Here is a 25,685-nt window from a genome sequence, read left to right on the forward strand (position 1 = left end):
CTAACATCTGTAAACTTGTCCCACCCCCGACCCGAGACCACGCACACCCATCTATTCACCCCCGACAGAGAGGAAAGGAGAAACGTCGCCCAGGTGCTACAGGAAAGCCATTCAGGAGGACGTGGACCAGCGCCAAGCCCACCTGGATGGAAAATGAAATCCAGGCACACCCAGCCCCGGGCACTTTCCTCCTGGGTTGAAACAAAAAAAGCCTTCCCGGTCCCAACGTGGGGACAGACGACTCCGGCAGCAGTTGGGATGCTGAGCCTGACCCCGCGGGACAGCGCGAGGCTGTCCAGGTGCAGGGGCCGTGGGGTGGGCTGGAGCAGGTTTGATCCTGGCCGAGCGCCCCGGACCCACGTTCGGGGCTTCAGTTCCCTCATTTGCACAAAAGGGGACCCTAGTGACCCCTAAGAGACCAGAGCGAGGAAGAAAGGAGGGGCCGGCGTTAAGGATGAGGGTGGCTGCCCCTATTGTCACTGCTGTCTCCACCAACGAGTCCAAGCGAGGCTCCCGGGTGCGGGCGCGGGACCCGCAGACTTTCTCAGGGGACCGACCTCGCCCACCCCCACGGGGCCGGGAGACCTTTGTCCGCGCCGGGTCCCGCCGGCGCCCGCGGTCCGCGCCACCTTTCCCGCGGCGGGCGCCGGCGGGGCGGGGCGGGCGGGCGGAGCGCGGGCTCCCGGGCGGGCCCCGCCAACGGCTCCACGGGGCTCGGACCCCGAGCGCCGCCGCAGCCTCCAGGGCTGCGGGCGACGTCGCCGCGGCGCCCGGGCCCAGCCGCGCTCGCCCCGGGCGCGCTCACCCTCGGCGCGGGACAGGGGGACGAGGCGCGCAGACCCCGGGCGCCCCACGCGCCTCGCCGCCGCCATCCACCCGGGCGCCCCTGGGCGCGCGGCAGGTGGAGGCGCCCGGCGGGAGGCTCGGGCTCCAGGCTCCAGGTCGCCGATCCGCAGCCCCCTGCAGGCGCGCGCCAGGCGGCGCCGGCCCAGACCTCTTAAAGGCACAGGTGGCCAGATCCGCGTCCACCTGGGGCCCGGACTCTCCCTCTTGGCCCGTTCTCGCTCCGGGGTAGACAGGCTGCCTCCTCCCGCCCACCTGCTGTACCCCTGGGCCGGTGACGGACTGCGAGTCTCAATGGTCCCCGCATCTTTTGCAACTTAATTCTGACCCAAGTCACCCTCCCGCGGCCCCTGAACGCAGGCTGGCGGGCGTGCAGGGGCTGCCACTGTGGGCAATGTTCCTATCCCTGCGTATCCTGTAACCGCACCCCCCTGCGCGCGGGCGCGCACACACACACACACACACACACACACACACACACACACACACACACGGCGCCCCGGGGCGTGCGAGACTCGCTGCTGCTGGGAAACGCCCGAAGCAATCCCCTTGACCCTGCCCTGTAACTGACCCCTGGGGGAAAAAGCCCCCCGAACGGCTACTGCGCATGCTCTGAGCTGGACAGCTCCAGAGAGGGAAATTTAAAAACGGTTCGAGCTGCGACAGCGGCCAAATTGCGGAGCGCGAGGGGCGAGCGCGAGGGAGCCCCCTCCGGAACCCCTGCCGCCCCCCAGCGCCGGCAGCTGCGGCCCCGCGAGGATCGGCTCCAGGTACCGCCTTGCAGGGCCGGCTGTCGCCCTGCTCCTGGGCAGTGTCCCCCTTTGCGTTTCTAGGGTAGAGACCCCGGGCTCAGGGGCGCAGGGCGTCTGCCGCTGGACCCCTTTTCTGCTTCCCGGGACTCCCTCGGCGACTCTGGGGGCGGGACTGATCAGAAGCTTTGGTGGGTTTCTATGTTCGTTTCACGCTTGGAGTTTGAGGAACTTGGGGACCTGGAGGATTTTCTTTTTTAAGGCTGTGTTTGTGTTGCGGTGCGGGGGCGGAGAGAGAGTGGTGGTGGTCCTCAGGACGGGCATGTGGCGTGTCCGAAGGTATTTCCAGGACAGGGACCCTGCAGAATGATTTCCTTTGCAAGAAGGGATTAGACCTCCCCAGAGAAACACAGTGACACATCAAGCTTCCCCGTTATTTTTATTATTATTATTTTTAATTTTCAAAGTGATTGTGACTGATTTGAGGTCAAAAATGGAAGACCTGGAAGGGAATCAAGTTCTTTTGACGACTGTTTTGAGAGTGCAAGGTTTTTCCCAACCTTGACTTTTGGATTATAGAGATGTCCCCCTGCCCTTCTCCCAATGAATTCCTAAGAACCTGTAATTTCATCTCCTGGCTTCTCTTTGCCTCTAAAACCCTGTAGGATTGCGCTGGGATTGTGACCTGTTTTGTGCAGGAATTCCCTGTTCTGTTGGTGGTTTAGCGCTCTGTCCTTCTGAATTGCAGGGAAATTGTGGGCAGCTGGGTCTCTGCCCTGTCGTTGAAGGGAGTGTTGTTTTCTGTTTGTCTTTTCCCCAAGGAGATGATAGAAAGTGACATCTCATCCATAATGTCAGGACTCGTTCGAAACTCTGGGCAAAATCACCACCCTTCGCCGCAGGAATACAGGTGAGGGCTTCAACAATAACCCACCGTGTATTTTGGAGGACTTCAAGTGTTCTGGGCCGTTTGCGGTTTCTGACACTGTCGCTTTGGTGCTGCGATTTTGCAGAGGAGCTTGAAGGTATTGACTTCAGAGTTGGTCTCCGAAGGTGTCTGGCCTCCTGTCCTAGTGCAATGGGACCCTGAAATGCCTGCAGTTTCTTGTCCCCTCCCAAAGAGGTCCCTCCTGGGTTAGGGACTGTTTGGCCATCCTGGTGACAACAGCGGCTCTTGCTTTCCCTCCAGGGGCCCTAGCAGGGGCTCCAGGAAATGTCCCTCCCTCAGAAGCTTCTGGGGGAAATTGGCTTCTCTCCCTCTGGATGTTGGAAAGCTGTGGTCAGGACTCCTGGGTTCCAGGCCTGGTGTGTGACTTTCAGCAAGCCCTTTAGCCTCTCGGGGCCTGATTTCCTCATCACGTAAATGATGCTGTTGAATGAGGTGCTCTTAGGGCTCTCCTAGGTCTCCTGGGTCCCAAGGGTCAATTACATGGAAACTGAGGCCAGAATAAACTCTTGAGTCAGGATGAAGTAGTCGAGGGGGTGGACGGAGGTCCTCAGAGCCCTCCCCCGTACTCTCCTAACCTCAGAGCTGGAGAAGCCTGTAGGGATCCAGTCCAGTTGCCTTCCTTAACAGATGAGGAAACTGAGACCAAGAGGAGAGAGAAGGGGCTTTTTCAAGGTCACACAGCCCCTGGGAGAGAGGAGGAGGAAAAGGAGGGGCCTGCCCCTCCCAATCTCCCTTCCTTGAGCCCACAGAGGCCTGACCGGGTTCCCGGGGCCCCAGGACCCAGAGCAAACACCATGTCTGGGGCTGAGGGGGCACAGCCGATATTGAGGAAGAGGGGCAGGATCAGGGCTGCCCCTGGAAGAGCAGGCTGTCACCTCAGATCAGCCCTGTTTACCCAGGGGCAGCTTGGCCCTCCCGGGGACTCATGTTGCTGGGGCAGCCAGCAGCCCCCAATTAGAGGGAGGCTGCCATCTGAGGGCCCCAGGCCGGAGGCTGCCTTCTAGGGACCAAATGAGGCCTCGGGTTCAGGCCGATGTCTGCAGAAAGCCTGCGGTGGGGGCAGCCGGGCAGGTGCCCAGCGCCGCTCACCCAGCCCAGCGCTGGGACGGCCCACTGCCCAGGTGAGGAAGGCCGCAGCTCGGAGAACTGAAGGGGCTTTTCCAGGACCACATGACTGAGGACCCCTGGCTTCCTTCCAGTGCTAACAGGGGTACAGAATTACAGGGGTGGGGTGCGCCTGGCTCTCCGGCCCCACTCTCCTGATCTGTAAATGGGGCATGGGAATCCTACCCAGGCCCCGGGTGGTTATGACAACTAAATCGCCGTTTCTGTCTCTGCTGCTGGTTCATTGCACGATCCTGGGCAATTTCGCCTTTGAACTTTCCTTGGTTTGTGCCAGGGGGTAAGCAAAGCCACCTCTGGAGGACCAGATGGGACATTGCTTAGGAAAGCACCCGGCACCCAGCAGGCACTGCGTGGACCTCTGTGCCTCCTAACAAAGCCTGGGAGAGGGCTGGCCCTCCCCAGGGCCACAAGATGTGGCTTGTTATCCTTACCTAGAAGAGCTTCCTGAGCGCCCAGAGGTTGGGGAGTCAGAGGTCAGAGAGTTACCAGGACCAGACAGCGCTGCTCCAAGCAGCTTTGGAACAGGCCTCGTGGCTTCCGTGTCCTCCTCGTTCAAATGGGCACGGTTAGGCACGTCCCTCGTTCAGTTGCCAGGAGGACTCAGTAAAGCAGGTAGGACAAGAACCACAGAGCCGGGCCGGGGCTGGGGCTCAGTGGCAGTGCGCTTGCCCAGCAGGTGGAGGCCCACATAGAAATAAATGCCATAAAGGTCCATTGGCAACTAAAAAAAAAAAACCCAAACCAAGAAGAACCACAAACTAGCAGTCACTGTTACCTGTACCACTTACCTGTGAAAGAGCCAGGTCTGCAGGTGACAGGTCTGTGCAGGGCCTTTGGGTGGGAAGTCAGGGGGAATCTCTGAATCCACGTTCCCAGGTGCTGCCCCAGGGCTTCCAACAGGCTCCGCCCCATGCTTCTGAGCGTCTCCCCCAAATCAGGGCACGGCAGACAGCACACTTCCTGGGGCCTGGCAGTGTGCACCCCGCTCACTGGCCAGCGGGCAGAGGCGGGGTCCAGGAGAGCTGGGATGAGAAGCAGGCCCGTCCCCCATCAACCCTGGACCCAGGGGTGCCCAGGTGCCCCACCTGGCACGGCCTGTCCCTTCCGCAGGGTTTCAGGGTGGTTTTCCCAGGTACCCAGCAGGCAGATAAGCTCGGCCAACACTAGGTGCGGCCTCGGTGTCTCCCACGGGTCACAGCCTGCCCTTCCTGGGCCAGGTCTCCGCATCCATCCCAGCTAGACCCCACACCCCGTCCCATGAGGGCGGCTCTCTAGCGCCTATTTGGTGGATGAGGAAACCAAGGCTCAGCCAGTTTAAATGCCTTAAGATGAGCTGCAGCAGGTGCGGTGGCGCACACCTGTCCTCCCAGCAGCTCGGGAGGCTGAGGCAGGAGGATCATGAGTTTAAAGCCAGCCTCAGCAAAAGCAAGGCACACAGCAACTCAGTGAGGCCCTGGTCTCTAAATAAAATAAAAAATAGGGCTGGGGATGTGGCTCAGTGGTGGAGTGCCCCCGAGTTCAATCCCGGGTACCGGCCCTCCACCCCAAAAATCGATGAGGCTTTACAGTGACAGGTCAAGTGGGGACTGGAATCTGAAGCTGCCACACCCTCGGAACATTGTGCCCCCGACCCTGTGTCCTACTGATAAACGCACAGCAGCTGGTCCAACATAAGTGCTCCATGACCTCGTTGCTGTGGGACACGGGGCAAGTCACTGCTCCTCTCTGAGCCTCAGTTTCTTCTTCTGTGAAATAGGACCAGTTCTCCAGGCATTGGGCCGGCCCCGGGACCCAGCGCTTTCTCACGGGGCGGGGGCTGATTATGCAGTGAGTCCCGCTGCCAGCCTCTCCCATTTTTCTCCCCAAATAATAGCCCTGGGGAAGTTTATGGGCTTCTCACTCGCGGGCCTGTGTCTCCAGAGAATGCTCGGACTACGCTGCTGGTCCAGCCGGTCCGGCCCCAGGCAGCCCGCCCAGCAGCCGCCGCCGTCCCCCGGGGCCTTTGGCCGTTGGCTGTCGATGGCTGTGCGCGGGGGCGGGGCCAGCGCGGGGGCGGAGCCGTCCCCGGGAGCCGTCCGCAGTCTGGGCCCAGCGCAGTGGCCAGCCCTCGGCCCCACCGGGCAGGGACGGGGACTGGGGACAAGTGGGATGGAGGGAGCAACGCTGTGGCGGGCAGCTCCTGCCTCCCGTGGGCGAACCGCGTTTCTTCTTAGCTCAGGTGGAGACAGGGAGGTCCACCCTGGAGGTCCTGGCACACAGTAGGTGCTTAGTGACCATCTTCCCAGTAAAACCCTGGTTTCCAGACGTGGACACGGAGGCCCCGAGACATGCCTTGGCCACACGTTTGGGGAGGGCCACCCGTCACCTGCCCTCGACTTTGGAACTTATTCTAGAGTTCCCAGGAGTTCTTCTCTGGCCGGGCACCGAGGCCTGGAGGGACCAGAGGAGGCCTGCTCTGGGATCCTTGAGCCCTGGGCTTCTCAGAGCCTGGTCTACTTCCCCCCCTCAGTCCCTGCCCTAAGAATCAGGGTGACCCCTCTCTCATGGGGACCTCCTCACCCGTGAACTGCGTGCTGGCGCATAGTAGATACTCATTTAATAGGTTTGATAGTCACTGGAGAAATGGAGGCACAGACCAGCATCGCACCGCGTCCAGGGAAACGCAGAGGTTTCTGAGCCATGAGAAACCTCTTCCAGAGGCCCCCCACCCACTGTGTGTGTGTGGGGGGGTCATGTTCCTATCAGGACGACCCACCCACCAGTTGTAACCTGCAGGGGGGGCCTCTGCCGGGGAAGGGTCGTCCTGACATCTTTACATCCTCACCCTCAAGGTGGGTAGAACGAGGTCTCAGCCACCCATGGACAAGGAGGGAGCATTCTCGGGGGTCCACCCCTCTTTTGGGATCTTGTAATTTCATCCTCCAGAAACACATGCACACACACACGCACACACACACACACACATGCATGCACACTAGGTCCTAAGCCTATTTTATCTGTTCTGAAAAAAAGCTATCTGGTTGTGAAAGAGCCGGCTGTAAATGAGTGCATGGAACAGCATTCCAGGCAGAGGGAATAGCATGTGCAAAGGCCTTAAGATGGATGAGAATTTAGAATATTTGAGGAACTCAGAGGAGAGCAGGTTTGCTAGAGCAGAGGGAATGAGTGGGAAGAAGATGGCCAAGGGCCAGACCATAGCAAAGAGGTCAACTTCTACTCTCCTGATGGGTTTTAAAGAAAGTGGCAGGTTCAGAAAGTGGCAGACTGCTCTGGCTATTAGGGGTTAAATTTATCCCCTCTGCAAACATTTCTGCAGTGCTCTTCCTGAGTCACTGTACCATGTAAACCATACCTATGGTTTACCTTGGAATCAACAGGCAGGCCCTATTCTCACCTCCAAGTGGCAGATGAAGACAGGGAGGTCCTCAGGTGTTGAGTTACCTGCCCAAGGTCCCTCTCCCTCCAGTGCCCTGCTCTGCTGGTTCATCTTCCACCCCTCGGGCAACGTGACTGAATAATTAAGGACCTGGTTCATTCAAGTGACTGGGTTGATCGCCTGGTCAGCACAGGATAGCTGGACTCCAGTGGTACCTTGCCTCTCCCAGGGCCACCACAGTGTCCTGAGACCAGTGGCTTTGTCCCCATGGAGACACATGGCAGCCTGATCCTTTTTAACGAGGCTCGGCCCCTCCTGCCCCTGGCCTGGTTTATTCTGCACCAGTTGGACCAGCCGCGAGAGAAGGGGCCCCAGGTGGGCATGGGCTGTCCGATGCCCAGGTCCTCCACCGACGTGCTGGGAGACTGACACATGTCACCTCATCCCTGGGCCTCGGCCACCCGCCCTGTGAGAGGGGGAGGAGAGGCGGCCACCCCCTGGGCACTGGGAGATGGCGGAGGTGCAGACCTCAGGACCAGCAGGCCGGGGGCACGCCCTGGGCCCGTCCTCCTTGCTCGGGGACACGAGGAGCTTCGTCTGCCAGAGCAGGGCCTGGCGCACAGGAGTGTGGGAAGGGTCAGGGCACAAGGCCCTCGCTTCCTGGGAGGCCTGGACGTCACGCCAGGTCCGAGCTCTCGAGAGGGGGCTCCCAGGGGTGAGCACCCCCCTGCCTGGTCCCCTGATGCTCACCACGCCTCGTGGGCAGGCCGGGCCTGGTGCCCCCAGAGGAGCCCACTGAGGCCAGGGAGGTGGAGGACCACGGGCAGCCTCAGGTGCCAGCAGCTGGGGGAGTTCACATCCAGGCCCGACTGAGCCCCGAAGCCCAGGCCGTGACACCAGGCTGTCCTGCTGCAGAGGGAGGCCCACAGCCGGGCTCCGGACAGGGGTGGGCTCAGGACGTGGTGCAGCAGAGGGCCGGGCCTCCTGGGAGAAGGGCACCTGGTCCCACGTGGGCGATGCCGGCACCCGGTAGGCCCCCAGGGAGTGGGCCGTGCTGAGGTAGAGCAGGAGCCTGAAGTGGATTTTCCCAGGGGCCACTTTGCTTCTGATGAGGTCAGGCCCCTCCCTTGGGCACCCCTGGCAATGACCCCTGCAGAGTGTGACCAAAGCCTTCCGTCTCTCCTCAGGCTGTTGCCCACCTTCAGGGTCCCCCACCTGGGTGTCCCCACAGGTTGGGTGTCACAGCCGCAGCCCAACAGAGACAGGAGTAGCTCACCTCACCCCCACCGTATTTCAGATGGGGAAACCGAGGCCCGAGAGTGTCGGGCAGGACGTGCTGGGGCAGGGTACCTGGGGCTGCTGTGACTCTGGGGTTCTCTTTGTTTGTTGAACCCAGGGCCCCCGACCCCTGAGCCACACCCCAGCCCTATTTTGCATTTTATTTAGTGACAGGGTCTCATGGAGTTGTTTAGGGCCTCACTGTTGCTGAGGCTGGCCTTGAACTTGCCATCCTCCTGCCTCAGCCTCCCGAGCCACCGGGAGGACAGGTGCGCATGCCTAGCGGCTCTGGGTTTTGATCTCACCTTTCCTGTCTCTGAAGGAGGGGCGATGATCCCTCTCAGGACCTTGAATATCCTTAAGCTTTGAAACTCAAGAGGAGCCGCTCGGCAGGGTGGGGACAGCGGCTGCTGGTGAGCCACGGAATTCACCAGGGGCTCTGGGGTGCCAGGAGGCTCTTTTACTCTTCGTTTGTCCCCCAAAGCTCTGTACTCACTAAGGAGGACTTCCTGGGGGTGCCACCCCCCCATGTGGTCTGAGAGGTCCATGGTGCTGGGAGCCCCCCGGGGACCCCAAACTCACAGTTTAACCTGCTTTTTCAACAGAAAGCCAGAGGCCACCTCTGCTCTGAGACGTTAGGGACTGTGACCACACTCTCAGCAAGCGCCTTAGGGTGGGTGCCATTGTTATTCCCACTTTATCCTTGGGGACACTGAGGCGCAGCACAGGAAGTCCCCTGCCTGGGGTCACTCGGCCTCCCCTGCTCTGCCTCCCCGGGCCTGAGTGCTGGTGGGCCCGAGGGGCCCCCTGCTCTGCTGCTGTGGCTTTAGAGCTGGGGAAGCCGCGGCCTGGAGGGGACGGCCTGGCTTGACCAGGGTGGTGGAAGTTTGGAGGTGTGACCAGGGGACTTCCCTGAAGAGGTCCCCCCTCATCTTCCATCCACCGGGGCCTGGCGAGTCCTCCCTGGGCTCCTGCTGAAGTGCTCCTGGAGGTTGAGGTCCCCCGGGACACAGCTCCGGATGCCACGCAGCCCCGGGGGCCTGTACCCCTCTTGCTGGGGGTGGGGGGCCGGATCTTTCATCATGAAATACGCTCAACTCAAAATTCCATGAAGCCAGCTCCTGATTCCCAAACCTGAATCAAGGGTCCGGTTGTTTCAAGGCAATGTAGAAAGGCCAGCGGCTTTCCTATTAAGGCTGACAGGAACACTGCTGACCACTGCCGCCTGGGGACAGTGGAGACACGCTGGGTCCACACTGGCCACATGTGGCCACTGGGTACTTGAAATGTGGCTGGTGGACCAGGGAACCGAATCTGTCCATTTTACTTCGTTTTATTACATTTAGTTGTAAATAGCCATCTTCCCTAGCAGATAATCTCCTGGAGAGCACAGGGCTAGAACCTTCTGGAATTCAGAGCAGTTTCCTCAAGCAGGGAGAAGGAATGGGGGCGGGGCCTGGGGCAGGGGTGGGGCGGGGCCTGGGGCAGGGGTGGGGCGGGGCTTGGGGCGGGGCCTGGACAGGGGTGGAGCTTGGACAGGGGTGGCCTGTGGTAGGGGCGGGGCCTGGGCTAGGGGTGGGGCTTGGGGCAGGGGCGGGGCCACCGGCTTAGAGGTGGAGTTCCTTCTCCTTAGCTCCCTGCTGAGTGACCCAAGACCTGTCCCCCCTTCCTGGCCACAGCATCCTCATTTGGCTAATGGGACGGTGGTAACACGCACACCCTGCCCAGTCATGCTCTCTATGGGGTCAAAGGGCCAAGGTCAGGATTATGCCTCTAAGTGGCCTTCGATCAGGACAAGACACTTCGAAAGGGTTTGCTCCCTTAAGATGGGCTGCGCAGGGAGCTGGGTATGTTTGCCCAGTGGCCCAGTGTATAATTATTGGGCGCCCACTGTGTGCAAAGCTCTGTGTGAGCCCCTGGGGAGCTCCTGAGACCACCCGCAGTGGCAGAGAGGTGGCTCCTGTCCCCGCCTCCTCCCTGTGCCTGGCCTCAGGGCTCCTGGGGGGCACAGCACCTCTCTCCCCCTGGATGCCAGCCGGGCTCAGAAGGTACAGGCTTGTGGCCAATTAGGGCACCCTGGGGCTCGGAGGAAAGGGATACCTGACAAGGTGACCTTGTTAAGGACCCCAGGAGCAAGATGAGCAAGATGCTGAGAGGTGCAGAGGGGACAGGAAATGTGCCCACTGGGAGGGAACAGAAGGCGTGGAGCCACAGAGGAAGGCACCCTTGCACTCATTGCAGGAGGCAGAGTGGCACTGTCCCCTCCCAGGGCCCACAGTGCATCTGCAGACCCGGGGCAGCGTCACACACTGCCCTGGGGTGGAGCACAGGGTCACCAGGGCTGGCTGGGGGCGCGGGGGCCCAGCTCCCTGGCACGAGGTGTATGGGGATTGCCTCGGGGTGGGGCTGCGTCCACTGCAGGCTCACGGACTCATCCCTGCAAGCCTGGCACAGTGGCTCTGGGCAGCCCCTGTGTGGACACAGGGACTCGGGGTGGGCGACTGGGGGTGTGTGGCACAGAGATGGAGCTGTGAGAGACTGGGGTCCCGGAAGCCGTGTCAGAGAAGAGGGAAGAGGAGAGGCACACTTACTAAGAGCTTTACTCCCCCGCCGTTACCCCATTCTGCAGACGAGAAAACCGAGGCTCAGGAAGGTTCAGGATCCCGTCTGATGTCACTAATCAGGAAGGGTGAGGCCAGGACTCCATCACAGTGACAAACACCGAGACGCTTGCAGAGAGAGAGATGGACAACGAGCAAGTGGGAGGGAGTCAGGACAGACGGAGGGGGCACCTGAGGGCCAGAGAGCGGGGAGGAAGCAGAGGGGCGGGGTCTGGGCCTTTGGAGTCTGTGCTGCCCAGCTCCCCCAGGTGGCCTCTGGCAGGCAGCGGGCCTCCTGACCCAAGGGGAGCAGGGCCTGGTTCCACTCCGCCAGAAGCCGGAGAGACAGCCCAGGGAGGGCACAGGAGACTGGGGAGTCCCAGGCTCGTCCTTTCCTCTGGGGAGTCCCAGGCTCTGTCCGTCTCTGTCCGTCCGTCTGTCCCTCTCTCACACACACATATCAGGAAATATCCCCGAGCTCTACACGTTGACAGACCGAGTCCCCGAGACCCTGCCCCCACCCACGTGCCAGTCCTGGGGTGAGACGCACTCCTGCCATCGCTAGGATCGTCACCCACACCCACGTCACATAGGAGAACTGAGGAGGGGACTGAGTGTCTCTCTGGGGGACGACAGCCGGGAGGCCAGAGTGGTTCCTGAGCCTGCAGGTCACTCTCTAAAGCAAGACACTGGGAAGGGGTGAGCCTGGGCACTGTGGCCTCCTGAGGGAGGGAACCGCGGGCCTTGGTGAGGGGCACTTGGAGCAGTGGGCGCCAATGTGCAGGGACAGTGGGGGCAGGGTATGGGGACAAGATGCCCATTTAAGCCATGGTGCATTTAGCCCTGCTCACCCGGTCCCCACGATGCTCAGAGGCCTGGCTGGGAGGGAACCTGATGGGGACAGTGGACCCTCACGGTGCTCTGCCGGAGCCGGGGCACGTGGAGACGGTGTCTGGCTCCCCGTGGGACAGAGGGAGGAACAGACCCTCTGGGAAGCCCGAGGCGGTGGGGAGGGCTGGGGCCTGCACTTCTGGGAAGGGAGGGTGGGGTCGGGAAGCCACACGTTGAGTGCACTGGCCAAGCCACCCTCCCAGCCACTCTGGGGGGGAGGCCTGAGGACCCCAGCCCATGCCCAAGGTCACACTCCAGGGTGGCAAGGACTCCATCCCAGACCTGTCCAGCCAAAGCTGGCACTTGGCCCCATCCCTGGTCACACCCCTTGGAGGCTGTCCTCCGCCCCCAGAACATAGCTGGGAACCCCAAGGTGGAGATCCGGGGCTGAGCTGGGCCGGACCCCCCATTTCCACCGACCCCAGGGGATGCTGTTTGGCACAGCTCTGCCCTGGGTCCCCAGGTCAGGGTGGCGCCTCCCCAAGTAGATGTCAGACCCTCTGCCTGTAGCGCCACAGCAACAACCTGGGGTTGGCACAGAAGGACCCGGGTTCGAGCCCTGGCTGCCTTTCTTACCAGCAAATGGATTTTGCTCCGTCTGGCCTCAGTTTCCCCATCGGTAAAATAGCCCGGGCTTCTGCAGGGCCCCAGGAGGCAGACAGACGTGAAGGTCCTGGCCACGCCCCCGGGCATGTGACACAGGGTCAGCCTGACTCAATCGGCCGAGCAGGCACCTAAGTGGCACCACAGTGGGTGAGACGCAGGTGACGTGGGACTCCGGAGCAGTCCTCCCCAGGTAGACGAGGTGCCATCAGGTGACGTCTGACATTAAGGGGGTGTCAGGCAGCTGAAGTCTGGGAACGCAAAGGGCTGGAGGTGAGACCGCAGGTGGGCCAGGCAGGCTGCTGCTCCTGCCCGGGTCCCAGATGGCAGGGAAGAAAATGAGGACATTCAGAGAGCGACTTCCTCAGCCTCCCCCATGCTCAGCCTCCCCCATGCTCAGCCTCCCCCATGCTCAGCCTCGCCCATGCTCAGCCTCCCCCATGCTCAGCCTCGCCTAGCTGCCTCCTCCAGGCTGAGCACTAAGTGACTCTAGCAGTCTCAGTTTCTCCTCAGGTAGAATAGAGGGGCTTATAACCCCTGGTGTCCAGAATGTGCTCAATAAATAGCGATGGCGGCGGGGGGTGGGTGTCTCTATGGCCCCAGGTTCCCTTGGGAATATGGCTAATATTCATCGTCAAATTAATCTTGGTATTAATATTAACGCAGCCCAATAATGCTCATGCCACCCCTGCTGTGGGCCACACACTCAATTCTCTTGGTATCCTATGAGATAGGAACCAGGATTCGCACATTTCACAGATGACAAACGGGCTCAGAGAGGTTAAGCCGGTGGCTCAAGGAAGCCTGGAGTAGAATCCAGAGGCTGAGTTACTAACTACCACTCATATGGCCTGTTGGCTTCACCCACTGCCAGAGAGTCTGCTCCCTGTTGGTGTCTAGGAACCCCCCGCCAACCACTCAGAGAGCTTGTGAGGTCCCCATCTTCCCAGCAGAGATCCCCTCTTCTCCTCTCCAGTACTAAGAGCAGCGAGGGCAATGGGGAGCTACAGCAGGTTGTAGAGGGGTGGGCTCGGCCACACTGGGAGGCCGGCTGGCCGGGGGCCAGGAGGGAGGGTGGGTGTGGCCAGTCACCTCCTACAGCAGGCGGCGCAGCGGGCCCAGCCCCTCCACCTCACCCCGTGGTCTCCGAGGACCTGGGGGACAGATGGCATTGCCCAGGACGGGGCTGTGGCTGTCACTCAGTCCGATGAGTTACCAGCAGGCTGAAGGGCCGGCAGCCGGGGGGCCTCAGAGACAATAGCATGGAGACCCCAGGACAATGGGGGCCACGTGCCACAGGGCAACAGTCGTTTGTCACACAATGGGCCACCAGGGGACAGCAGCCGGGCCAACTGCTGCCCTGACAGGGGCCAGCTGAGTTTTCAAACCGCTTCCGGGCCGTGTTTTCCTATGAGGCAGCCAATCGCGGGGGCAGCGGGCGGTCACCTGATGCCAGCTCCGTGGGCGAGGGCCCAGGTCCTGTGACAACTGAGAAGCGGTGTGTCCATGGCAACTCTGACTGTGGCCCCAAGACACAAGGGAAGGAGGGGAGCAGGGGAGGGCGCCAGCCCGAGGCCCCGCAGATGAGGGACGGGCCACCGGGTGGCCCAGGAAACCGGGCTGTGCTGCCACCTGGCCCCGCCCGCCGCACCCTGGGCCCCGACTCGGAGCCTGTGAAGCTTGGAGCTGAGAATTGGGACCGTGAGCTCCTTGGGCACCACAGAGACCGTCCCTGGCCGTGTGGGTGGCACACACCGGGGTGTCTGGTCAGGGCTGAGTGCCACCGTGTCACAGTGCAGAAAAGTGCCATCCTAAGGCCTGGTGCTCAGTGAGCCCCGTGGACAGGATTGTGGGGTCACCAGGGAGCCACGTTCCCAGCTGGGGTGCCCGCCTGGCGCTGGGGGGGGGCCTGCTTCCTTCCGGGGAAAGCCAGGTGGAGGGTCCCAGCCCCACCAGGTCCTGTGGAGCCTGGAGCAAGTGACTCAGTGCTCCCACTCCGTGTCCCCACCTGTCACATGGGACCACAGCCTGAGTGTCCCTTGTCCAAAACATTGGGGACCAGAGTGTTTCAGATTCTGGATTTTTTTTGATTTTTGGAATGTGAGCCTCCACACGATGAGGTTCTGGGGGGGACCCCAGTCACACACAGGTCACGGTGGCCTTCCTCGATGCCATCAGCGCACCTGCCTTTGACCCCACCAGTGAACCGAGGGCTGGAGTTTTGCATCCGCGTGTCCCAAAGGTGCCCCGCGGGACTCTGGACTCTCAGAATTCCAGTTGGTGTCTTGGGGACACCCAGCTGGTCTTAATAATGACCGCCCTGGGCGTCACAGGGTTTCACACCCAGGGAGGGACCAATTTGGCCCACCGATGTCACTCCTCGGGGACTAGGTGCTGGCAGGGGTCCAGCGGGCGGATGGAGTAGGGACAGCAATGTGGCTTCCAGACGGGGTCCCGGCCAGGGTCCCTTGCCAGCCCCAAGGAAGCGCAGGCTGCACGGGAGTGGCTTGGGGACGGGGGCTGAGGGGCCTCCCGAGGTGGAGAAGGCCCAGGCACTGGCCACGGCTCCCCTCCTCCCCGCAGGCTCCTGCCTTCCGCCAATGACGAGGACCTCCCCGGGGACCTGCAGTCCCTCTCGTGGCTCACGGCTGTGGACGTGCCTCGGCTGCAGCAGATGGCGAGTGGCCGCATGGACCTGGGTGGCCCCAGTGTGCCACATCCACACCCAGGTAGGCTCCAGGGGGGACAAGGCAAGGTGGCAGAGGGGAGGGGGCTCCCTGTGCCGCTGTGTGGCCACGGACAAGTCCGTCCACCTCTCTGGGCTGAGTCCATCTCCCTCCGAGGGAAGATTCGCCGTTTACCTGCCGTGTGCCAGGCCCGGGGTGAGCTGAGGTTCCCTGTCACTCGCTCCCTTGAATGACAGGTCCGTCACACCTGTCGCTCGCTCCCTTGAATGACAGGTCCATCTTCCCAAACTAATGCAGCCGGCAACCTATTTTTGCAAACACTAAAAATGGCTTTATGTTTCTCTGTCCGAAAACCAAGAAGACAGAGCCCAGATGGCTGGCAGAGCCTAGAATATTTGCTGTCCAGTCCTTTACAAGAACTTTACCGCCCCAATGTTCTAGAAGATTCCAAGGGAATCCTGACACACCATTAGGTACTCCATAAGTGACAGCTAATGGCAATTACAGCAAATGAATCCAATGCTCTAAAGACACATGGCCAAAAGCAGCTGCCACGGTACACTGAAACGCCCAGAGGGGCAGAGTCAGCATCGGGGATCCTTTCTTTCATGGAGGAAGTTATTCTCGATTAAAACATGTACATCCAGGTCTGCAAGCTTTCTCTGTAAAGGGTCCAGAAATACGTATTTTAGACCTTGTTGGTCACACAGTCTCTATCAAAACTACTGGACTCTGCCATGTACCCCAAACCAGCCATGGATGGTATCTGAACGGATGGGTGGGCCATGTGTTAATAAAACTTTATTCACACACCAGCCTGTGGGCCGCATTTGGCCTGCTGATTAGGGTCCGTGTCCTAATCCTCACGTAGGACCCCAGGGGACAGCGGTGTGCTCTTGGGCAAATGCTTTCCTCTCCGATCTGTTTCTTCACCTACAGTGACAATGTTCTAGAACGGCCCCCAGGGCTAGCTCCATCTTGGAAGTCAGCTGGGCTTGATTACAGGTGGCTGCCCCAAGTCAGGCTGGTGCCGTGAGGATTGGAGATGGATTAGCAATGTCTGCCCCGGGCCCAGCCCCAGGGGGTGGGGGAGGATCCACCTGTGCTGTTCCTGAGCTAACCCTTGGCAGAAGAGCAGGGCTTGGCAAAGGGAGGAAAGGCAAGAAGATCTGGATCTCAACCTAGAGGTCCCGGGTGCCATGGGATGAACAAGAAATTGGTGTTCAGGTTTGAGGAGGGTATTAGAGCCTCCTCCTCATTGTTATTCACTGTTGACTTACACTCACTGGTAAATATCATCTCATTTAACCCCCACAGCAGCTTTATAGGGAGTAACAGGTAACACCAGGGGCTCAAGTACGAATAGGGAAACTGAGGCTGGCCCAAGCTCACACAGCTGGCGGGAACCCCGCTTTTCACCACTACGCCCCCGCAAAGTGATTTGCCCAGCGTCTACCATGTGCCTGGTCCTGAGGGTGAGGGATGGCTCTGTCCCTGGGGACACCCAGGGACTGGGCCGTCCTGGCCACGGCCGCCATTCCTCCAGCACACGGGGCTCTCTCTCTGCTTGCCTCCTACAGGAGCCTTGGCTGGGGCAGCCGACCTGCACGTGGGAGCCACCCCAGGCCCCCTGCTCCACGGCCCACCGGGCATGGCGCCCCGAGGCATGCTGGGCCTGGGCCCCCTGTCCAGCCACGGAGCCAGTGTAAGTGCGAGTGTGGGTCGGCGAGTGCGAGGGCTGCCCCAGGACTGCCCGGCCCACCTTGACCCTCTGTCTTCTCCTCTCCTGGCCCCAGCAGATGAGCCAGTTCCCCGTGGGGGGCCAGCCACCCTCTGGCCTGCAGGACCCCTCGCAGTTGTACTCACCAGGGACCCAGCCACAGTTCCCGCTCCCCCCGGGAGCCCAGCAGGTAGCCCTGGACCCAGAGGCAGAGGACCCTGCGTCCGGCCAGCCAGGGACCTCCCTGAGCCTCAGTTGACTCACCAGGCACGTGGGGATGACTGTCCCCCATGACCGCGTGGCCCCTGGGAACTCCCGTCTGGGGGGAGACCCGTGGTTTCTGCGGTCACCAGCCCAGGGACGGGTGGGCGGGTCTCGTGTGGGCGCTGCACCTTCTCATCCGCCCCCCTCTCTCTGCTGTGGGAAGTGCCTTCCTGTGGGCCTCTACGGCCCCCCGTTGGGGGCACGGCCCTCGTACCCCCAGGCCCACATGGCAGTGCATGCACCGCAGGAGCAGCTGCACCCCAAGCACTACCCCAAGCCCATCTACTCCTACAGGTGAGGCCCGGGTGGCACCGGTGGAGAGGGGTGAGGGCTGCCCTCGGGACGTCTCAGACAGCCGGACACAGGGGCCCAGAACAAGGGGGAGGTTTGGAGGATCAGGGACCCCCCATGTGGAATCTCTTCTCAGGAACGACCACAGACTGTCAGTCGAGCCCCGGGGTTGAGAACCCACGGACACTCCATCACTCCTAGGCTGTGTGACCTTGGGAAAGTAGCATTGGCTCTCTGAACCTAGGTGTCCTCAAATGCAGAAAGTTATCAGAATACTAGGTGTTGGTGAGGGCGGGGGGTGGGGGAGCACCTAGGTAAAGGGTGGAGGCCCACAGACATTAGTTATGGAGACAGGGAGGGTAAAGGTTGTCCTTAGGTCAATACCAATGCCTAACCCAGGGTCAAGCAGAAGGACCTGGGGTGGGAAAGATACTGGGCCGTGAAAAGGGCTAACAGTGAGTGTGCAGGGGCTGGTCAAGCAGGGGAGGCTTCCTGGCGGAGGGGACCTGGGGCTGTTGGCTGGGATTCCTCACGGCCACCCTGCCCGTCTCTCGGTCCAGCTGTCTGATCGCCATGGCCCTCAAGAACAGCAAGACGGGCAGCCTGCCGGTGAGCGAGATCTACAGCTTCATGAAGGAGCACTTCCCCTACTTCAAGGTGAGGGTTCCAACCAGGGAGGGGACAGGAGCCACCCCAGCCTCCCCGTCACCACCAAATCCAGGGCCGGCTCTAGATGAAACCGGATGGTCTTGGGCCCCCTGGGTCTGTGTACCCGGCCATGGGGACACATGCACCCAGACCCACCCAGAAGTATTTGAGAAGGGAAGGAGGCATCTGAACTGGGCTCTGATGGATGAAGAGGAGTCCGCCTCCCTCTCAGGAAGGAGGGGGTAGAGGTGGAGGTCCCAGCCTCCATAGTCAGCACAGACTCCTTAGAACGTAACGTGCAGAACACAGACCAGGCAAGAGCCTTCGCCTCTGTGAACCTCAGTATCTTCATCTACTGGCCAGCCATTGGCTACCACCGTTCACGATGGAGAGAAAGACAGGAAGCCATGGCAGCCCTGGGCTGTGGCCTCACGTCCTCTCTGTCAGCCGGGCTCCGCTGTGGCTCCCCCTTCCCCAGGGCAGGAGCTCTCCTCTCGCCGCAGTCCGCACCACTCCCTGTCGCCTCCCCACCTGGAGGCTGGGCATTGAGTGCTGTCCTGTTGCCTGGGCTCCCGCCGCATCCTGCCCAGGGGCCTGAATCTGTGACCACGGCCGGGGGGGGGAGGCAGGGGTCCACGGGGAGGTCCCCCCAGTGCCCACATCTCCCCGCAGACGGCTCCGGACGGCTGGAAGAACTCGGTGCGGCACAACCTGTCCCTGAACAAGTGCTTCGAGAAGGTGGAGAACAAGATGAGCGGCTCCTCCCGCAAGGGCTGCCTGTGGGCGCTGAACCTGGCCCGCATCGACAAGATGGAGGAGGAGATGCACAAGTGGAAGAGGAAAGACCTCGCGGCCATCCACCGGAGCATGGCCAACCCCGGTGAGCCCCCACGGCCCTGCACTGGCCAGGCCTTAGCAAACCTGTTTCAGCCTCCTGGGCCTCACCCTCCCAGCCTCTCCCCCAGTGCAGGGCGATCCGAGCTTTGAGTGCAGTCCTAGGGCAACAGGCCTGTGCTGACAGGAGATGTCATTACTCGATGGCCCTCTCACTCCTCGGTGGCACTGCTCTGTTGTGAGTGTCATTACAGCTCCACAACCACCCTGTGTGCAGCATGGGATGCCATCGCACAGATGAGGAGACAGAGGTTCAGAGAGTCCCAGAGACGGGCTAAGCTCCCTCAGGGGGTAGCACGGGGACCTGGCTCCAGGCCTGGGCTGGGGGCTGGTCCCTGCAGGGTGGGCTCGGAGTCACGGCTCCCTCCTGTTTGCAGAGGAGCTGGACAAGCTGATCTCGGACCGGCCGGAGAGCTGCCGGCGACCCGGCAAAGCAGGGGAGCCCGGGACCCCCGTGCTGACTCACGCTACCTCGGTGGCTGTGGCCCACAGCTGCCTGGCCATCTCCCAGCTCCCCCCGCAGCCCCTGATGACCCTGTCCCTGCAGGCCGTCCCCCTGCACCACCAGGTCCAGCCCCAGGCCCACCTGGCCCCCGACTCCCCGGCTCCGGCCCAGACCCCGCCCTTGCACGCCCTGCCCGACCCCAGCCCCGGCCCCCTCCCGCAGCCCGCCCTGGGCAGGACCCCCGTGGACTTCGTCAACATCAGCACCGACATGAACCCCGAGGTGGACGCCCTGGACCCCAGCATCATGGACTTTGCCCTGCAGGGTGAGGCCCGGGGAGTGGGAGGACGGTGGGGGCGGGGCTGGGGACAGCAGGACGGGGGAGCCTGCTGCGCTCTGGGTTGCCATGGCGACCACCCACTACCCGCACATGAAGCAGTTAGTGGGCACCTACTGTGTGCCAGGCCCTGGACCACGCACTTCACGGGCTTCACCCTGCGCCCCCTCTAGTGGCCCTCCCAGGTCACCGCCATTTCCTGTCCCCATTCTGCCCCGTGAGGGAGCAAGGAGAAGTAAACTCACTGGCCCAAGCTCATCCCGCGGCCGGGGGGTGCCACCCCAGGTCCGTTGGACCCCAGACGCGCCGTCAGCAGCTGCCCACCTTGCTGTGTCCACCCCACGGCACGTCACACTGACCACTGCCAGCCACGGGTCCCTCTCAATAAATGGGCTGCAGATAAAGAAAGAGCAGACGGGGCACCGGCAGGCTGCGAGGCTCCTGTCCATCCAGATACCCGGAGGCGGGCACCTGCCTGTGTGGCCCTGGGCTCAGACACCTGTGCCCTTGCCCTGGACAACTGCACGGTTCTGCTGCTGAAGAAAAGGGGACCCGCGGTTTTGTCTTCCTGGCTTTGACTGTGAGCCCCTTTATCCCTGGCCACAGCCTCAGAAGTCGGTTTTCTGGTCACCTCCATTTTATTCTGAGGCTCAGAGACAGAAGCGACTTTCCCAAAGACACACAGCAGGAAGAGGGTTTCCCAGCACGTGACCCTGCACACACGCATAGCCTGACCCCGTCCCTAGGACAGGGACTGCAACTCGGGCCTGTGGGACGGGAAGCCAGCTCAGCCCTGCGCTTTTGTCTTTGAAAGGGAACCTGTGGGACGAGATGAAGGACGAGGGCTTCAGCCTGGACGCGCTGGGGGCTTTCGCCGACTCCCCGCTCGGCTGTGACCTGGGGGCCTCCGGCCTGACCCCTGTCTCTGGTGGCAACAACCAGTCGTTCCCTGACGTGCAGGTGACGGGTCTCTACACCGCGTACGCCAACCCGGACAGTGTGGCCTCGTCGACGGCCGCCTCCCAGTACCTGGGTGGCCCTGGGAACAAGCCCATAGCTCTGCTCTGAGCCGACGGACGGCCTCAGTGGCCCTCCAGCAGCTGGCTCGGGCAGGGGACCGTGTGGACCGGGGTGTCCCAGAGACAGGCCTCTCGCCTCCCACCGGCCTCTCCAGAGCTTTCGACCAGGACGGGTGGGGAAGCAGTTCCTGCCCGTCCCGTCCTCCACTGGAAGTTCCTGTGGCCGAGCAGAGTGGACACGCAGCCTGGCCTCCCCTGCTCCTCCGGGGCCTGAACCCCAAGGCCTGGCCTCCTTGAACACCCTCCTGGTGAGGGCCCCTCGGTGACCGGCAGCCTGCTTTGGGACACACCAGTGCACCAGGGCCACACCAGACCCTTCACCTGCTGTGGGCACAAGAAGGCCGAGCAGCTCAGCCTCAGCCTCAGCCTGGGGAGGCCGGAGGCCAGGAGGGGCCTGGGAGCTCCGAACGACTCTGGGATGAGGCAGCCTGAACTCTGGGGGCTGCAGCCCACTTCCCCCCGAGCAGGCCAACGCTCCACGGAGAGCCTCCTGGGCCTGGCGGCACTGGACCCTGAGTAGGTTTATTTATATTTATTGTGGCCTCCTCCACCTCGGCAAACCCAGCCCCAGGCCTCCGGGATGAGACTCCTCCATCCCTCCCGGGTCCCCGGCACCCCAGCTCCTAAATGACCAGCGAGGCACATCTAACTGGCTTGTCCTCCCTCAGCAGCCGCGGGCTTCTTTTTAGGACAAACAAGCACTTTTGATACTGTGAGGCATCCTGCTTTGGAACAGTAGGGACACGAATATTCTCACTGTCAGGAACCTCTTCCTGTGGGCACCCAAGAGGAGAGGTGCCATGGTTTGGGGGCCTGGGGAGAATGGGCGGATGGAGCCGGGAGCTCTGTGCACGGGGCTAAGACCCCCATTGGAGGGACAGGCAGCTGTCCCCGGGGGGAAGCGTGGCCCGGGCAGCCAGTGCCACCCAGAGCGCGAATCGCCACCCGCTTGCCCAGTTCTTTGTCCCCTGTGCATTTCTTTTCCTCATTGTCAACGACTAATTCTCCACGTGGCAGGCTCTGCGGGCAGCAGGGTCAGCAGGGGTTTGGGGACAGCTCTGCCAATTGCGGCCGAAGCCGCGGCAGCGGCAGGGACCACCTCCCCCTCCCCCCTCAGTGTTTAGAGGCCACACCCCCGAGCTCCCGAGCCCCAGGGCCAGGACGTTCTGACTCGCCCCCAGTCAGCCAGCCGCCCCGGGGTTTGCCAGTCACTCCTGTCTTAAGGGCCGCTGTAAGTCCTCTCTAGTTCTGGAACTTTCTGCCAAGCCTCGCCAGCGTGAGGCAGCCCAGCGCCGCCCCCTGACCGGCCCAGTCAGCGGCTGCGTGTGTCCCCAAGTTGAGATGTTTAAACTGTCACTGAAGAAGGCCCCGGGCGGGGGCAGCGCGGGGACTCTGTAGCAATGGTGTCGAGGACCTGTCTTCTGTCAATAAAGGCTGAACGGCAGCTCTGTGGCTCTGGGGGAGGAGGTCGGGGACATGAGGTACCCGGGAGGTGTGGTCACCCCCCTCAGCGCAGCCTGCGTTCCCCGCCCCCTCCCTGCCCTCCACAGACATCACCTTGGACATGGATCACGGACACCAATCCCCAAAGCCGAGGTCCAGGCGTGGTGGGTGGGAACGAGCGTGGTCCTGCTGGTGGAGAGCAGGGGACAGAGCTCAGCCGCGCTCTCCCCGCTGCCCCTTGAGCGTGCGCCTGGGTCGGGGCAGATGCACTGGGGGAAGCAGAGGCAGCCCATGGCCCTGTGCTGGGCCGGCGCCAGCGAGCTCGTCCACTCTGGGTACCCCTGGGGGGACTGATCAGCTACGGCACCCACTTTGGAGATGACAACTGAGGCTCAAAGGAGCTCACCCAGTGACTTTCCACCCGAGATGACAGCCAGGGCTACCCTGACTCAGACCCACCAGGGGGTGGCCCGCGGCCAACAGAGGGCAAGATTCCTCCCCCAGGCAGGGGACCATGGGCCATGCGCAGAGTTGAGAATCACTGGACAGGGCACCACTGCAGTGGACACTGGGCAGGTGGCAGGGAGCGGGCACCTGCAGTGGCCCTGGGCTGTCTGAAGTCCAACACCTGGACTCCAACCCAACAGGAGATCCAGCCCAAAGCACCCCAGCAGCTGGTTGAGGTGGGGAGCCAGTGACCGGGCCATTTTGGTCACAGCTAGTGAGTGTCACCCCAGGGGCTCTGCAGGGGCTGAGGGCAGGCGTGCGCCCCCACTCCTGGGTGCTAGGCCGGGGGGACAGCGCCTGAGCCTCGGGGTGCCCGCGGAAGCCGGGAGGAGCCCGGCTGGAGTCTGGCCTCAGTTTCTCCCTGCGGGTGGGGGTGGGGGTCGGGGGCCGAGGCTGGTTTGGTCCAGGCAAGAACGTCCAGGGCGCAGGGCGCAGGCTCTGTGCAGGGCCATGGTGACACCAGCGCCAGGAGGAGGCACGGAGGAGAGGATGGGGCTCAGCTGAGCAAGGTTCTGGGGAGCGGGCAGGGAACCTCGACATCACGCGGGGTCCCAGGGCCATGGCTCCGCCGCCCGGTCCACAACCAGGTCCGCGCCAGCAGCCGGACAGCAGCAGCCACGGGACGGGCTCAGGCACAGTGGGTCCCATCTGGCCCTCCTCCTGCCACAGGGTAAAGTGCGGCTGTCCCGTGACAGGCAGTACTGTCCCCTCTACCAGCACTGACCCCATCCTGATCCCGGGGACCTGCACGTGTCACATGACATGGCCGGGGGCACCCAGGGGACAGACAGGACCCCTGTCCTCCTTGGCTGGCCTCACGTGGGAGATGGCCCTGGATCCTGCAGCTCAAGAGGGAGGCAAGAGTCAAGGCCGGATGCGACGCGCTGCCCTGTGGCGGCCTCCGCGACCGGAAGAGGGCAGGAAGGCCACCGGGCCCTGGAGCCCAGACGCAGGCCCTGCTGGCACCCCGACAAGCCCCTTCCTGGGACCACACTGGCTTCCTGTGGCGAGGACGGAGGTGACCACTTCCTGCCTCTGGAGTCTCAGCCTCCAAGGTCAGGGGCAGCAGGACAAGACGGCAAGTGCTGGCTCGGGGGCAGCTTCAGCGGCAGCCTAAGGCGCGGGGTCCAGGCCTTGCACCCTTTGCCCAGGGCCACCTCGTCCCCGGACCACCTTGTCCCCAGAGCTACGCTCAGCTCAGGAGAACCTGCCACCTCAGGACAGCTCCCCAGCTGCCGTGGGATGGGACGACTCCAGTTGGAGAAGGGGGACAGCTCACCTTGGGACCCGCTTCCTCCCTGCGGATGCTCAGCCTCGAGGAGCCTCTGGACTCTCTGCGGCACGATGCCACCCACATGGACGGCTCCTCCGGCTAAGGAAGGAACCCGGCTCCAAGACGCTGGTCAGCAGCCGCTCCTGGGGCCCTTCTCCTTTGGGGTAAGAAGATCTTGCCGTCTGGGTTCCTGCCTGGGCTGAGGTAGGGCCAGCCTCTCCCCCCAGCCTCCCCAGCAGCTGGGATTACAGGTGCCACCCTGTGCCAGGTGATTTGAGGGTTCATTTTGTGGTACCAGGGACTGAACTCAGGGGCACTCGGCCACCAAGCCACATCCCCAGCCCTATTTGGTATTTTATTTAGAGTCAGGGTCTCCCTGAGTTGCTTAGCACATTGCTTTTGCTGAGGCTGGGGCTTTGAACCCGCCATCCTCCTGCCTCAGCCTCCTGAGCCGCTGGGATGACAGGCGTGGGCCACTGCGCCGTCTGACTTGGGTTTTTAACAAGAACCCCTCTAAGTGTGGGACGGAGGAAAGGGTGCCAAGACGCCACAGCAGAGGGCCCGAGGCTCACTGGGCGGCGGGTACCGAGACAGGCAGCCCAAGGCCAGGAGAGTCCAGAACGTTCCTCCTCCTGGGGCTGAGGCCGGCCCTTGCACCAGCTGCAAGGTGAGCTATGAGGTGACAACAAGGGCGGCCGGGAAGGCAGTGGACAGCCCGCGGGTCCCTCCTGGGGTGGTGAGCCTGGCCGCCCTTTCTCTACTTCCTGCGGCCTCTGCTGCGCTTGGAAGGCGACAGGCAGAACCTGGGGCAGGAGGGAGGCGGGAGGCCGAGGGATCCAGGGCCTCGGGCCCCACTGTCCTGCCGCGGTGTGGCCGGTCAGGGAAAAGGTCCTACGACATCCGAGTTAAAAGGACTTGGCAGCTCCACGCCTCGCAGGGGCTGCGATCAAACAAAGGAACCCCACAAAGCACCTCAGAAAACAGGCAGCGCTGGGAGGACGGAGGAGTCGGAGCCTCGTGCGTTGCCCGGGGAATGTGAAAGGTGGAAGTCGGGGTGGTGCTGCCGCAGAGAAGGACACGCCCCACAGCCAGGTGACCCCGCCGTTCCGCTTCCAGGCGTGAACCCAGAAGAACTGGAAGCGGGGTCCACCGCAGCCTTCCTCACGACAGCCAACGTGCAGATGCAACCCGTGTCCGTCAGCAGATGACAGGATGAACGCAGCGGTACTACACACCGTGGAATATTACTCAGCCCTGAAGAGGAAGGAAATCCGGACACATGCTAACAACATGAATGAACCTTAAGGACACAGTCACAAAAAGACAGATGCTGTAGGGTTCCAGTTATAGCGAGTAGCTAGAGCTGTCGAATTCATAGAGACGGGAAGCAGAGCGACAGTTGCAGGGGCGGGGAGGGGCGAGGGAGGAGTTGTCCTTTAACGGATCTGGGCTTTCAGCTTTGCGTGGGTCTCAGGGGGAGATGAAGGCATTTGCTGCTCCTGAACTGTACAATTAAAAATGGTGAAGAGGGGCGCCCGCCTGGTAGTCAGGGACCCCCACGGAAAGCAGGGCCTCTGAGGAGTAAGGGACAAACCCCCCCAGGGCACAGAGAGCAGACAGCCAGCGCTCAGTCTTATGGGGTTAGCAGCCACACCAGGAAATCCGGAGCCAAGAGAGCAGTCT

General features: G+C 62.1%; 1 protein-coding gene and 1 long non-coding RNA gene across 4 annotated transcripts; one reads left to right on the top strand and one right to left on the bottom strand.

The window, feature by feature from the left end:
- Positions 1–2,030: 2,030 nt before the first annotated feature.
- On the bottom strand, positions 2,031–24,702 carry LOC143641433 (uncharacterized). Of its 3 annotated transcripts, none has more exons than XR_013155341.1 (4): positions 24,009–24,702; positions 12,388–12,665; positions 10,912–11,049; positions 2,031–4,688 (listed from the first exon to the last, which is right to left on the bottom strand). It is a non-coding gene; the product is annotated as an uncharacterized LOC143641433 (long non-coding RNA). The 3 variants fall into 3 exon arrangements; XR_013155342.1 differs by lacking the exon at positions 24,009–24,702 and having other exon boundaries at positions 2,031–3,028; positions 3,117–4,688; positions 12,388–12,783; XR_013155340.1 differs by lacking the exon at positions 24,009–24,702 and having other exon boundaries at positions 12,388–12,783.
- On the top strand, positions 2,417–20,768 carry Foxn4 (forkhead box N4). The gene is made up of 9 exons (XM_077108878.1): positions 2,417–2,502; positions 14,998–15,143; positions 16,682–16,806; positions 16,901–17,011; positions 17,249–17,379; positions 17,937–18,033; positions 18,697–18,904; positions 19,296–19,688; positions 20,515–20,768. Exons 1-9 carry the CDS (start codon positions 2,417–2,419, stop codon positions 20,766–20,768), a joined length of 1,551 nt encoding a protein of 516 aa, XP_076964993.1.
- Positions 24,703–25,685: the final 983 nt, after the last annotated feature.

This window comes from Callospermophilus lateralis, chromosome 1 (assembly GCF_048772815.1).
Source record: "Callospermophilus lateralis isolate mCalLat2 chromosome 1, mCalLat2.hap1, whole genome shotgun sequence".
Lineage (NCBI taxonomy): Eukaryota > Metazoa > Chordata > Mammalia > Rodentia > Sciuridae > Callospermophilus > Callospermophilus lateralis.